Source organism: Ictidomys tridecemlineatus, chromosome 4 (assembly GCF_052094955.1).
Source record: "Ictidomys tridecemlineatus isolate mIctTri1 chromosome 4, mIctTri1.hap1, whole genome shotgun sequence".
In the NCBI taxonomy this organism is placed as follows: domain Eukaryota; kingdom Metazoa; phylum Chordata; class Mammalia; order Rodentia; family Sciuridae; genus Ictidomys; species Ictidomys tridecemlineatus.
Genome location: NC_135480.1, coordinates 207,972,875 through 207,987,378, shown reverse-complemented (window position 1 = coordinate 207,987,378; position 14,504 = coordinate 207,972,875). Strand labels below are relative to the sequence as shown.

General features: G+C 61.5%; 1 protein-coding gene across 2 annotated transcripts in view; it reads right to left on the bottom strand.

Moving 5' to 3' along the window:
• Col5a1 (collagen type V alpha 1 chain) overlaps positions 1 to 14,249 on the bottom strand; it is a 121,534-nt gene extending 107,285 nt beyond the window's left edge. For both annotated transcript variants that reach the window (XM_078048642.1, XM_078048643.1), the window contains exon 1: positions 13,699 to 14,249. In XM_078048642.1, the coding sequence (XP_077904768.1) occupies positions 13,699 to 13,816 (118 nt within the window). In that variant the 5' untranslated portion in view covers positions 13,817 to 14,249. The remainder of the gene's footprint in view (positions 1 to 13,698) is intronic.
• Between the last annotated feature and the right edge of the window lie 255 nt (positions 14,250 to 14,504).

Here is a 14,504-nt window from a genome sequence, read left to right as displayed (position 1 = left end):
CATGACTCAGCCCAGGCCCACTCGGCCCCGGGCGGTCTAGCCACAGCTGGACGCAGGGCTCCAGAGCCCCCACCCAGCTCATCTGAGACAGTCAAAGGAGGGCACAGCAGAGCCCTGAGCTCAGGGTGGCTTTGGAAAGTAGGTGCCAGATGACAGGAGCCAGATGCCTTGCTCCTCCTAAAACCCAGGCTGGCACCCCACCAGGATCACAGGAGGCAGAGGAGCAGGGAGGGCCGAGGACCAGGGGTCGCAGTCCTCAGCCTCACCTCCTCCCTTCTCCCAACCTCCCTAGGGGATGGAAACCCCCCCCAAAGAAGAAAAAAGTGACCAATCATGTCTCTGATGGGGACCGAAACTCAGTTCAGTTCCCACCCAGGGGCTCTCTGGGAGCCTGACTCCAAGCAAGGGTGTGTTCCCAAGAGGCTGGGCAGAGTCACCTTCTGGGGACTATCTCAGAGGTTCCACTCCCCGATCACTGGCGGCAGGGCCTCTGTAGGCTGCAGTTTTCTCACCTGTAAAATGGGGGTGACACCTCTTACAGGGCTATGGGATGAAGCTAGTATGAAAGTACCTGGTGGGGGGGGGAGGGAGGGGAAGGGGGAGAGGAGGGGAGAGGAGGGGAGGGGGAGAGGAGGGGGAGAGGAGGGGAGGGGGAGAGGAGGGGGAGAGGAGGGGGAGAGGAGGGGAGGGGGAGAGGAGGGGGAGAGGAGGGGAGGGGGAGAGGAGGGGGAGAGGAGGGGAGGGGGAGAGGAGGGGGAGAGGAGGGGGAGAGGAGGGGGAGAGGAGGGGAGGAGGAGAGGAGGAGAGGGGGGGGAGAGGAGGGGAGGGGGAGAGGAGGGGGGGAGAGGAAGAGGAGGGGAGGGGGAGAGGAGGGAGGGGGAGAGGAAGAGGAGGGGAGGGGGAGAGGAGGAGGGGGGAGAGGAGGAGAGGGGGAGAGGAGAGGGGGAGAGGAGGAGAGGGGGAGAAGAAGGGAGGGGAGAAGAGGGGAGGGGAGAGAGGAGAGGGGGAGAGGAGGGGAGAGGGAGAGGAGGGGAGGGGGAAAGGAGGGAGGGGAGAGGAGGGGAGGGGAGAGGAGGAGAGGGGAGAGGAGGAGAGGGGGAGAGGAGGGGAGGGGAGGGGGGAGAGGGGGAGAGGAGGAGAGGGGAAGAGGAGGGGAGGGGAGAGGAGGGGAGGGGAGAGGAGGGGAGGGGAGAGGAGGAGAGGGGAAGAGGAGGAGAGGGAGAGGAGGGGAGGGGGAGAGGAGGGGAGGGGAGAGGAGGGGAGGGGAGAAGAGGGGAGGGGAGAGGAGGGGAGGGGAGAGGAGGAGAGGGGAGAGGAGGGGAGGGGAGAGGAGGGGAGGGGAGAGGAGGAGAGGGGAGGGGAGGAGAGAGGAGGGGAGGGGAGAGGAGGGGAGAGGAGGAAAGGGGAGAGGAGGAGAGGGGGAGAGGAGGAGAGGGGAGAGGAGGGGAGGGGAGGGGAGGAGGAGGGGAGGGGAGAGGAGGAGAGGGGAAGAGGAGGAGAGGAGAGAGGAGGGGAGGGGAGAGGAGAAGAGAGGGAGAGGAGGAGAGGGGGAGAGGAGAGAGGAGGGGAGAGGAGGGGAGAGGAGGGGAGGGGGGAGGAGGAGAGGGGGAGAGGAGGGGAGGGGGAGAGGAGGGAGGGGAGGGGAGGGGAGGGGGAGAGGAGGGGAGGGGAGAGGAGGGAGGGGGAGAGGAGGAGAGGGGAGAGGAGGGAGGAGAGAGGAGGGGAGGAGGAGAGGAGGGGAGGAGAGGGGAGAGGAGGGGAGAGGAGGGGAGGGGGAGAAGGAGGGGAGGGGGAGAGGAGGAGAGGGGGAGAGGAGGGGAGGGGGAGAGGAGGGGAGGAGGAGAGGAGGGGAGGAGAGGGGAGGGGAGGAGAGGGGAGAGGAGGGGAGAGGAGGGGAGGGGGAGAGGAGGAAAGGGGAGAGGAGGGAGGGAGAAGAGGGGAGGAGAGAGGAGGGGAGGAGGAGGAGGGGAGGAGAGGGGAGGGGAGGAGAGGGGAGAGGAGGGGAGAGGAGGGGAGGGGGAGAGGAGGAAAGGGGAGAGGAGGGAGGGGAGAAGAGGGGATGGGCAGAGGAGGGGGAGAGGAGGGGGAGGGGGAGAGAAGGGGACGGGGAAAGGGGGAGAGGAGGGGAGGAGCTCCTTGGAATGTGTCTTCTTTCTACATAAATCGAATTTCAGTCCCAGGTCTGGGAGAGGCCATGGGGAGCAGCAGGACCGCAGGGCCAGCTCAAAGCCCAGTGACCCTCAGGCCAGAGACAGACCCTCCAAAGCTGACCCCACCATGATCAGAGACGCCTGCAGAACAGCAAGGCAAACCACCTGGCCCCACTTCTCGGCAAGTCCGGCCCCCAGGCAGGAGCAGGAGGTTCTGGCTCCCACTTAGACACCCCGTGTGCGGCTGCCCTTGGCCGGCATCTCTCCAGAGCCTGCGTGCCCGCTGGCTCAGACCAGGCAGCTGTTTGCAATCCGGCAGGCCCTAGTCCCAGGAAGGGAGGTGGGGCATGTGCACTTGGAGGGCCCAGGGAGCCGCAGGGCATGCGAGGACAGGCTGACCCCAGGCTAGGGGACCAGGGCAGGCCCCGCGAGTGCTGCACCGCCCTGGCCAGGCCTAGCAACACTGAAGAGACGGGCCAGGACCAAGAGGCAGAGGAGCCTGTCCACTTCGGGCTGCTTTCACTTACTACCATAAGCAGAAAGAGCTCAGAAGACCTCAAGCCCTGTGTCTTGGGGGTGATGACTAAAATCATGGGCTTGGAGGGCAGGTTCCAGCACCTTCTAGATGCGCCACCTGCTTGTGGAGGGCTGAACTGAAGGCCCCGGAGGAGACAGCCTGGGGTCCCTTCAGCCCTCCCAGGCTAAGCCAAGACCTTGGGGGTTCAAACACCATGCCTGATGGTGGACATTCAAGATGGCCAGGTTCCTCCTTCCAGAGACAGGACACCAGCTTCTCGGTCGGTGCCAGGCCCGTCACAAGACAGCAAAGCCCACCCCAGAATACCAGGACTGGTCCCTCTCTTCTCCCTTGTTTGTGACCCCAAGAACCCCAAGTCCTCCGAGGTTTTTTGCAAAGTGGCCACAAGGCCAGAGGCCAGACCTCCAGCTCCAGAGCTCTCCCCAAGGCGTCCACCTGATTCCTCCTCCAGGGGTCTGCCCTGATCTCCCACAGGCCCTCACACTCCTGGGTAGAGGACTTCGTCTGAAGTGCCTCCTGGTGCTCCATGCTGAGCAAGGCTGGATAGCACTCCGGGCTCTTCTGTAAACCACCCCCAGCCCCTCTGAATGCACCCCTCTGCACCCCAGCTCAGCTGCCCGAGAGCCGGGCACCTGCAGACAGCAGCTTCACCCTCCTCATACTCCTATCCCTTGACCTCTGCCAATCAAGGTCGTGATAATGACCTACAGTAACAATTGTTACCTAATAATAACTTGGCAACAGCAGCAGCAATCCTCACTGGCTCCTGGCACCTGGCACCTGCCTGGGGCACGGGGCAGCTGCACTGTGCCTGGGCACCACACCCACTGAAAAACACTTTCTTCCATCCCCCAAGCCACCTGCCAGGTAGGAGGTGCTGCTACTGCCTCTGACCTGCAGATACAGTAGTTCAGATCAGAGAGGTTACTTAAATGTGTTCAAGGTCCCACAGCCAAACCTGCTCCCTTGGCCCCCAAAGTCCCCTGTGCCTAGTCCCTGAGCATCACTGTGCTGCTTCCCTCCGCCTCCCCGGAATTCCCTTTTCAAAAGTTAAGGAGGGAACCCCACCACAACTGGGGCAGGCCCACCCAAGGGTCAGACAGGCCCAGAGGACTAGGGATACCCCATCGGCTACCACCCAGTGTTTCCCAAGGTCCCTCCAGGGATCACGCATGTCAGAATTCAGGGAGATGAAGCCAGGGGGCTTCTAGAACCACGGCTCCTCCCCAGACCCTGGGGTCCCCATCTGCAAGGGGGTCCTCGGTCCTCTGAATCTCACTGTGTAGGGCCCAGCTCTGCCTGTGGCTCCCTCCTGCAGTTTCCAGCTGAGACCCTGGAGGCTACTAGGAGACAGGCCTTACCCACTCTCCTTTGCTCCCGGCAACCCCGGCAGGGTCACAGGCCCCAAGAACCCAGGCCTCTGCAGAAGTCCAGCGCTGCCCTCAGGGATGCAGCCTCGATGCCAGGGCCTCCTGCTGAACTGCAGCAGTGACCCACAGGGCAGGGCTTTCCTGAAGCTGGGCTCAGCACCCCACAGCGCCCCTTGCACCCTGGACACCAGGTGCCCCCGCCCCAGGGCCTCCTGGCAGTCTTCAGGCTGAGCCAGACCTGGCCACATGCTCTGTCTCTGCCGCATGCTCCCAGGGGCTCAGCAGCCTGCACCCCCAGATAGGGGCTGCCAGCTTGGAGGCTGAGAGAAACTGTCCCTGGCTCTGCTCAAGCCCCACAGGGGAGTTCACTGGGGAAACTGCAGGCCCCTTCCAACAGCTGAGGAGTTATACCTGCCTCAGGGGACTGCATCAGGGCTCCAGAGCTGGAGGAAGAATCTGGAGCCTCCATCGGCCCAGCCATTCCTTGCATGGACCTAAGGCCAAAGAAGAGTGGCCCCAAGTCTCCCTGGGACACCTTAACAAACCCCGTGCAGCTCAGTATCTGTGTGGGAGCTCTGGATGTGACCTAGGCAAGGGCACACCCTGTGTCCTGCCCGACACACACAGTGAAGATGGTGTCAGCCAGCACTGCGGTGCCTCTGTGTGATGCAGGTGAGTGGACTCCTTTATCCACCCAGCACAGCTCAGAGACAGGTGTTGTTTTATGCCCATTTTATAGATAAGGAAACCAAGGCACAGAGAGGTGCTGTGCTCAGGCCAGGCGCCCAGGATCAGTATGATATGGGGCTCTGCCCTGCACACCCTGCTCAGAAGCCAGCAGTCGGAGGAAGGGCGTGGGAATCAGCTGCCCTCCACCCCTCTGGCTTGGGGCCTTCCTGGGCTCCATGTCTGAGTGCCTCCGGCAGGACATGCTTCAGGCCTCCCACGCTGCTGTGTCACAAAAATGACACTGCAGAGTCTCCAGCCCCAGGTGGTGGGTGGCAGCTTTCCTGCAAGCACCCAGCCCTGCAGACCCACCTCCCAGGGACGGATCCCTCAGGAGATGTGTGATGGTTGCCACCCAACAGGTTCCATCTAGGAGACCGGGTCTTCTAGGGACACCTGTGTAAGTGGTCATCAATGAAAGGAGTGGACATCAGGGATCAAAGTCAGTGGGTGGGGTGGTCTGGGTGGGCAGCTGTGTGGGACCAGGTGAGCCAGAGGCAGACCCTTGTGGAACTCTGCAGAAGAGGAGCCTGTCGTGCCAAGTCTGAAATTCTCCCAGTGACAACAGCACTAACAGACTGTCACAGCCAAACCCAGGGACCTCTTTCTCCAAGCATCCTCCAGGCCCCGCCCCCTGCTCCCTGACGCCTATGGGCAGCAGTCTGCAGAACAAGCGGGGTCTCCCCTTTGGAGAAGAGTGTGTGCAGCCCTGGGCAAGGGACAGGAGGCTGCAGCCCTGCTCCTGTCAGCAGGGGAGGCCACCATAAAAAACAGGGGACAACAGGTATCTGCAGCCTCCTCTCTCCTCTCCTGGGGCTCCTCCCCGAGCAGGAACCCTCCCCACCCACCTGCACCCTCCAGGCTTAAACACAAACCCCTCAGATAGAGGGCCCTGAAGCAGGAGGTTTTTGGCATGGCCCCTGGCCCCACACTGGGCCACCTGAGTCAGGAACTCTCAGGGTGGGTCCCGAGAATCACTGCTCTTCTCTGTGCAGAGAGACCCAGAACCAGATGTAAGCCAGACCCTCCTCAGATGGAGCCCCCTAAGGCCACAGGGAGGGGTGTCCTGAAACCCCACCTTGGCATCCTCAACCCCAGCCCTTCTCAACATGAGCACCCCCACTGAGAGCTGGGAAGTTCTTGGGTGGAAGGGACGGCCTGTGCCTGCAGGGTGTCAGCCGCAGTCCTGGACTGGACACCCACTGTGACCAGAGCACTGACCCACCCCAAGGTGACCATCAAGAAACTTGCAGACCTTGCCACATGTCCCCTGGGACAAATGGCCTTCGTGAGAACCCCTGCAGTCCACCTGCTTCCCGTGAGGGGAGAGACGCTGACCTCCCACCGACTCGGGGTGGCTGTAGCCCTGCCACCTGCAGCATCCTCTGAAGTCCCCCCACCGGTGCTGCCATGCTGCGGGCACTGGGGCCCTGCTCCTGCCAGCCAGCGGTTCCCACCTGAAGGCTGCTGCCACGTGGGCCCAAGGGGGCACAGCTGGTCTCCATTTTCAACAAGCTGTGGCCACTGCAGAGCAGTACTGTTCCAGCCAACTGGCCATTACTGAAACCACAGGCCTCCCTCATATTAATAATAACTGCTCAGAAGACAATCTCATCCACAACTCCTGTTCTCCGCCCTTGCCCCCAAGACGGGAGGGAATGGCGCTTCTGCCTCCTTTTCCATGAAGCCCTGGATGCCGCCACCCTCCCCGTTACAGAGAAGGAAGAGCAGCATCTCCGAGGACAGGCACAGACCTCTCCTTGCTCCTTTCCCTGGTAGAGGAGCACAGAGACAGAGGAGGCTGGAAGCCACTCAGCCTTCCCTAAGGAAAAAAAGAAACAAAAGAAGCAAGCCCGCAACACGGAGTGGGCACAGCAGTGGAAGAAGGCAGAGAATGTCCCCAAAGGGTCCCTTCCACCATGGCTTCCACATCCCAAGACCACAGGAGCTCAGGTGCCTGCCGGGAGCACCTGGCTGAGTCTGCTAGGTGAGCCTGCTTGCTGTGCCCCCATCTCGCTCTCCGCACTCTGCAGGCCTCTGGGGGAGAAGGCCAGCTCTCCCCAAGCCCAGGATGCCTGCCATGCCCACAGTGGGCTCCAGGAACTGACCCCAGGGAGCATGGCTCTGTGAGCTAACTGGGCTTATCATTGGAAGGTCTTGGTGGACCTTTATGTGTACCGAAATCGGAGGAGAACCAAGGCTGGGTGCACTCTGCAGGCCCTTGGCTGGGGCCACGGAGCTTCCCGGAGCCCATGGACCCAAACAAGAGCAGGGAGCAGCTAAGCCACACATGCCCCACCTTACCTCGCCCCGAGCTGGAGTGGGAGGCCACCCCTTCCCCCACCACACACGACCACAATGAAGCACACCAAAATGTGGGCAGTGCTTGGCGGGGGTGGCAGAGGGCTGTGCTCACTGCTCCTGCCAACTGGTCTCATCTGCAGGATGAGACCACGCCCACCCGGGACAGGCCTGCGGTCACAGGCACAGCGGGGGGTGGGGGGGGGTTGACAACCAGCACAAGGTAGGGCCCAGGGCATACATGAACAGGAGCCAGAGAGAGAACACACTGGGGAAAGCACCCCCCGGTGTCCATCCAGGCACCTTCCTTCAAACATGCAAGGGGGTCCCCAAAGCGCTCAAGCCAGCAGGTCTGCAGCCACGCCCAGGAAAAGCAGGCTGATCCCTGATTGGTCAGTGCTCACGGGGACTGGCAGATGCCTCCCTCCAATTGGCCCATGGCCACATCCTACTGGCCAATGAGCTTCTTGCTCCTGTCACTCCAACTGCATTTCATTTGATAAAATTGGCTGCTCAAGTGTACTGGAAGCTCCTGTGGGATAGGCACCGCTCACCTGTTGCTTACCTGTTGCTCACCTGTACACCTGGCACAGGTCTGATTCGTGTCGGGAGTCCACAAGACAAAACAGCCGCCACCCGATTTCTTCCCACTGGCCTGTGCCCTCTACCCACCCTCCCCCCTGCAGAGCACAAGAGTCCCCTCAGCTTCCTCACAGAAGACTGCAGAGTCACCGCACACTTTGGGGTGGTTAAAATGTTCACCCTCTTCCATTGGAAGGTCCCTCTCTTCCAAGGTCAGGGGCAGCGTTTATCCATTTAAATCTCCCTATATAGCCCACATTTTGATGTCATTTTGTGGCATTGGTTAAAAAAATAAAGAGGCCACAAAATCCCTGTTGCCAAGGTGCTATTAGGGATAGGAGAGGACAGAGGCTGGATTTCTCCTTCTGTCTGGAGAACAGAACACAGAGGAGCCCTCCACGTCACAGAGACACCTCTGCCGACAGATCGGCCGGGCGCATGCCCCTGGAGCTCTGTGTAATTGAATTTTGAAAAAAGTGGGTCAGACTGCGGTTCCATTTCTTAGGCCTGAGTCACCAAAGGATGGTGACACTCACCACTAATGTGGGGTTATTATTGAAGTTGGAAATGTTCCAGGAAAACGACTGTGTTGATAGGAAGCTGACGGGTTGACGACTCCGAGTATTTGACATGGATGACAAAATGACCCACGGCCGGCTCGGTGCCTCCAGCGTGCCTCCACTGACCATTCATTCATTCCATAAACCTCTCCCTGGGACCCCGGGCCAGGCCCCCCAAGCAGCCATCTACAGTGACAAAGCCCTGTGCCCACCCTTTCAGTGCGTGCTGCCTCCCAGTCAAGAATGGGCAGAACACTAAAGTGCTTGGGTGGGATGCCCACAGATCCGTCCCCACCCCTGGACCCCAGTTCCTCCGTGTAGAGTGGGGTCCTGGGGAGAGGGCTACTGAACTTGGCCTGGCCCACAGCTGCACAATCACAAACCTGTATGGCTGGCTCAGGACCCTGGGAAGGCGACACTCCCCAGTGAGCACTCTGTGCCACCCTTCTTGTGCCCACCCTGTGGGAGAGACCACGGTGTGGCCCCACACAGGAGAGGAGGAGTGACACAGCAGGGAGCTGAGAGCCTAAACCCAAAGGCCGCAGCGGCCATGAGCAGGGCTCACTCTGTGCTGTAGGTGGGTTCACAGAAAGCCCCCACTAAATTTCCGCTACGCTGACGATCATCGCCCCCCAGTGGTGGGGAAACTGAGGCATGGGGCCATACGCGTTCAGTTGGTCCAAGGAGGGACACAGCAGCCGGCCTCGTGGCCCTCCAGCCCATGCCACACCCTGTCTCCACGCCATGTCCTGGGGCGTCCCAGCGTGTCCCAGGACAGCAGCAGATGTCCAGGGGAAGGCCCATGGGAAGGCCCCAGGCAGGCCCCACCTTCAGCATCCCGAGAAATCCCTGAGCTGAGCCAGAAGTGTTAAGACTGGGGCTTGGCCAAGTGCTGACACCAGAGGGGCCGATTACAGGAGAATGTGAACAGCGGTGGAGCAGAAGGTGTAACCTGACATCGCCCTCCCACCTTCCTACAGATAAAAGGACTCGCCAGATGTGGACAGTCAGAGCCAGCTCCCCCCACAGCAGGGCCAGAGCCTGTGACCATCCCCTGGCTCTTCAGGTCCCCAGGTGCTGCGTGCAGGAGCCCCTGGGGACAGCCATGTAAGCACACGTGCATGAGCACACATGTGTGTTTGCATGCCTACACACACGCGTACAAACATGCACACGCAGACACTTACGTGCGCCCACACAGCAGGCGCATCCCACCTGCACACACATGCGCCCTGGAGCACAGTCCTGAAACCAGCCTGCACAGCATCCTCAGTGCCATGCAGGTGGCCGTGCAAAGCACCATGGGAGACGTGGGCAGCTTGCTGTCTGCAGGGCCGCAGAAGCGGGGTCCCCCAGGGCACTCCTCCTTGCACGCACACACCCCTGACGTTTACAGAGGGTGATGGGGCGCTGTGCTCTTCCTCTTGCACATCACCCTCAACGTAGGGCTGCAGCAAGCTCTCGCTGCCCATTGCCCGATCTCGACACACGTCAGGCACTCGGCACAGCTGTCCCCAGGGATTGCTGTGCTCAGCTTCTCAGCCACCTCATACCCAGAGGTGTGATTCTCCCCATTACAGGAAGGGTGACAGACGAGGGCTGGTCTCAGCCCAGCCAACCCCAGAGCCCTCAGAGGCAGAGACTCACAGGTCGCAGGGCACTGGCCTCTCCACCCCCCAAGTCACCAGAGCCCCCCACACCCCAAGCAAGCCCACAGTCCTCATGCCTCTGCAGAGCCGGTGCTCCCTGCCAGCCTGCCTCTCGCCAGCAGGCTAGAGAAGCTCTCTGGACCCCACGTTTCGCTTCAGTGGCACGTGTGCTCTCCTGGCACGGGCCCCCAGGCAGGCCCATGCTGGGGGGCCACCAACCCTGTTAACGAGGGACTTTCCAGTCAAGGGAAGCAGAGAACCCCAGGACAAAGTTTGGAATGTCCTGCCAGGAAGGAGGGACAAGGGAGATTAAAACCAGAGGTGCTGAGCTGCCTTCGCAGCTGCCTCTAGTGGAAGGGCAAGCCTTGGCCAGTTGGCCACCCTGCTCCAGGAAGCCCTCCACCCACACAGAGCAGTCGATCTCCCAGGATGCTCCAGGAGACTCAGTGTGTCCCACCTGGGCCCTGCAGTGAAAAAAAAGAGGTCCCCTGCTGGAAGGGCACCCGGTGCCCCTGTCTCCCCAGTCCCCCAAGTGCAAAAGCAGAAGTCTTTAGGGCCAGGAGGGCCAAGCTGGCTGAAAGGGGGCCTGGTGGCCACAAAGGACTGGTAGGGACTGTGGCTAGATCAGTACCAAAGGAAGAAGGAAGGGAGGAGGGGAGAGGAGTAGGGAAGGGAGGAGGTGAGAGGGGAAGGGGGAGGGGGAGGGAGGGAAGGAGGGGCAGAGGAGGGAAACAAATGGATCACCTCGTCCCTCCCAGGGCCTGGTCTGGACTGACCTGGGCTGCAGCCCAGGACATTGGGCCTCTGGGGGGGGAAGAGAGAAACAGATGTGAAGGAGATGAACTGCAGTCACAGTGACCGTGCCCAGCAGGAGGGCGGCAGCTCATTGGGATGTGGGGGGGACAGAGCAGGAGTCAGAGGACTTGGGACCCCTGCTCCTGACTCTTGGGCCTCTGTCCAGCAAGGAGACAGACACAACAGAGGGCCAGGAAGAGCCAACAACTTCCTCCCCATGTGAATCTCCCAAGGCAGCTGCAGGGCCATGTGTGGCAAGGAGGGCCACCCCTACCCTGCAGGACACACTAGTGGCTCAGGCTCCAGTGGGGTGCAGAGAACACAGTGCCCTTGGGTAGATGACACACCCCAGCCCTCCAGGGGCTCAAAACCCCAGTCAAGCTCGCTGTCCCACCTCCAGCAAAGTGTGCAATCCAGAATGAGGGGCGGGTGGTGCAGGGAAGAGTCCAGGACAGGGAGAGGCCCATACCCAGAGGGCAGGGCGGGCAGCGGGCATCAGCTGTGCTGAGCTAAGGGCGTGGCTGTGGGGAGCATCCAGAAATATCCATGGGTGGGGTAAAGGGGCAGCCCTGGCCAGCACCCCAGAAACAGCCCCAGGGCAACATCATCAGAGAAGAGGCTGTGAGGTTGGCACCAGCAAGACACCCTGCGGGGCCACAGCTGGTGGTCACAGCCCCAGGCCGCAACTGCACCCTCCAGCCGGGGAAATGGGGACCAGCTGAGGGAGAGGGCTTCTTGAGGGAATTGCTGGCCGCTGATCTCCGCCCACTGGCTTGTTCTTTTATGGGGAGGGGAGGGAGGAGGATGGAAAGGGTGTCTTTGCAGCCAACTGGATTGAGTCAGAGGAGATTAACCATTTGATATCTGTCATGTCTCAAAAACTTGGCCGACTCTCCCCACGAATTACTGCAAAAGACAATCACGTGACCAGAGCCCACCAATGGTGCACCAAGGAGATGACCTCAATTTCCAAATATTGGGGTCACGTTTCATTTCCCATACTCTCCGTCCCGCTACAACGTTCAGCAGCCCCGAATGCGGTCTAGCTCTCCACCCCTGCACACACTTGGCCACGAAGAAGGTAGGAAAAAGCTGTGTTCACAGAAAACTCAGAAAACATCTGGCAAATCCCAAGATGGAGACAGAACAGGGGCCCGCTGTGGCTGCTCCCGCCTCCCCAGCACCTCCAGTGGACAGCCGCCCCCGCTGGCAGTTCTGACGATGACTTCAAGACGGTCCCACCCTGGGAGGTGGAGGGAAGTCCGCGTGCTTCTAAAAGTCTGTTCTGACAAAAGCACTTAGCCAGACAGCCACCTAGCCAGCCCCACACTTGTCCTTCCAAGAAGCTGCCCCTCAAACAGGGAGGAAAATCACAGCAAAGAAGACGGGGACAATGGAGCAGGGCAGATGGGCAGAAGGCAGGGACAGAATGGAACCAACAGTCCAAACCCACCAGGCACAGTCAAGACCAGCCCCAGCCCCAGACTCCAGGGACGAGGATTCCCCTGAAGGATTTCCTTCTGAGAACCTAGAGGGAACCCCTTCAGAGGAGCCGGGACGGGGCCAAGGCCTGGGCAGCAACAGGGTCCCCCGAGCACATCCTCCCATTCTTCTCCACACCACTTTTCTGGGGCCTCTACTGTCAGCCACTTTCAACTGACCCCTGGAGAAATACAAGGCCAGTTAGCCTCCAATTATGGAAGAGTTGGTGGTAATCCAGGGGTGAGATCCCAGGCCCCGGGACTCAGGCCAGGCTCTCTCCACCCCCCGCAGGCCCCACCGCCCCTACACCCTGCCTGCTGCTCATCCACTTGAGCCCCCCAAGCACTAATTGTGCCAAGAAAAAAAGGAAAAGAATATTTTAATTGGCAAGTGGAACATGGAAAGGGATTCTTAATCAAGAAGTAGAGAGAAAAGCTGTCTCTCTGCTGCGCCCACTAGCCCAGCCCTCTGCCCACAGCTCTTTCAGACCCTGGACCAGCCACCAGAGCCTTTGCCTCCCACTTATCAGCAGGACTCAGGGGGACCTTTCTCGGATTGGGGCTCTTATGCTTGAGGGTCTGTGATAACCTGTCCCACAGCTAACCGCCTAAGGTGAGGCTGGGAAACACCCCTGATGAGGGGCTGGGCAGAAAGCTGGAACTGCAAGAGTCCCCAGGGATAGTCAGTCGGCTCCCAGAGCCCTCCCACCGAAGCAGGGCTCCTTCTCAGGGCCCACCCTGGCAGGAGGAGTCCCACATCTGCACTTCATCTGAATGACTCCCAGCCCAGATTTTAAGGCCATCTCCTGACTTAGCTCAACGCACCCCAGCTTTGAGCAGCAAACCCAAGGAAAATTGCCTCTCGAGGGAGGTCAGGAGTTTTGGGGCACGATTAAGCAGTAGGGCTGATTTACCTCCCTTTAGGACTCCCCAGTGCCCCTGAACACTTGGGTGTCCGGGACTGCAAGAAATCCTGCCCCTATTGAGAGCCAATCCTGCATGTGGGGATAGTGTCCAAGCGGGAAGTGCAAAGCTGGGGTCTTAAACTTCTGGGATTCCCCGACCCCAGGAGTCCTGGCCGAATTGATGGGTTGTGACTCTAGGGGGCGACCCTTCCCGGTTTTCAGCTGTAGGGCTGTGTAGGCTAGAGCTGCCCGCCTGTGATGTGGGACAGAGAATGCAAGGTTTCAGGACAAAAGTTTGCCCACTTCGCGAACTACCTCTCTGGCTGATCCGATAGATACGCTGCCCTCTCTTTGCTTGCGCGACAACCCTTCCCGGCCTGCTCGTTAGGGGAGGAAGCGGAGGCGCGCCCACGGGGACTGTGTTGGCGCGTCTCCCTCTCCGGGGGCCCCCAACGAATGGCATTCGGCATTCGTTGTCTTGGCCCATGCATTCCACAAGCCGAGGGGGGAAAGTTCTGCAGGAGCGGAAGAGGTCCGCAGCGAAGGCGCCCCGGGATGACAGCGGCGCCAGGGCCCCAGGGACCGCGTCCATCCTACAGCCTCCACGCGCCCGAACCTCCCGCGCCCCGGGGAGCCCTTACCTGCGCGGCTCGTAGGCGGCGCCCACAGCAGCAGCAGGAGCAGGAGCAGCGGCGGAGACAGCAGCCCGGCGCCCGGGCGGAGCGGGCTGCGCGCTTTCCAGCGGGTGTGAACATCCATGCCGGCGGGGCGTGGGCCGGGGCGCGCGTGGGCCGGGGCGCTCGTGGGCGCTGGGGGCGCACGGGACGCACGGGGGCGCGGGGCACGGCCCTGGCAGCGGACGCAGCGGGGAGCGCGCGACTTTAGGAAGTCATAGGGAGCTCGGCGCCTGCCTGTTCTCCTTTGCGGCGTTGGCTCTTCTGGAAGGGGCGGCTGGCGCGCTTGCCCACGGACAGGAGGGCTCGACTTTGGCCCGCGGGGCGGCCGGGACCCCGCACAGCTCGCTGGCCCTGGCCTTCTCCTCCAAGTCCTTCTCGCCTCCTCCTCGCCGCCGCCGCCCCGCGACCCGCTCCCCGTGGGCGCTCCGCTGGAGTGAGGTCCTGCGCCAGCCGGCGGACGAGGAGTGCGGTCCTCGCCTTCGGCGCCGTGCACTTTTTTCCCCCTTTTCCTCCCTCCCTCTCTCCTGGCAGGCACCCGAGGAGGCTGTCGTTCCCCAACCCCCTCAGCAAATCAGAGCCCGGCGCTGGGCTCGCCAAGGCCGGCCCCCGCCTCCCACTGGGCGCCGCGGGCGAGGGGGTGGGGACAGAGGGCGAGTCGTAGCGAGGAAGGGGCTGGCCCGGGGCGGGAGCGGACGTGGGGCGGGCGCGGCGCCCCTGTTCTTTCTGCCAGCGCGCGGGCCAGCAGGCCGTGGGCAGCCTCGGAACTCCGA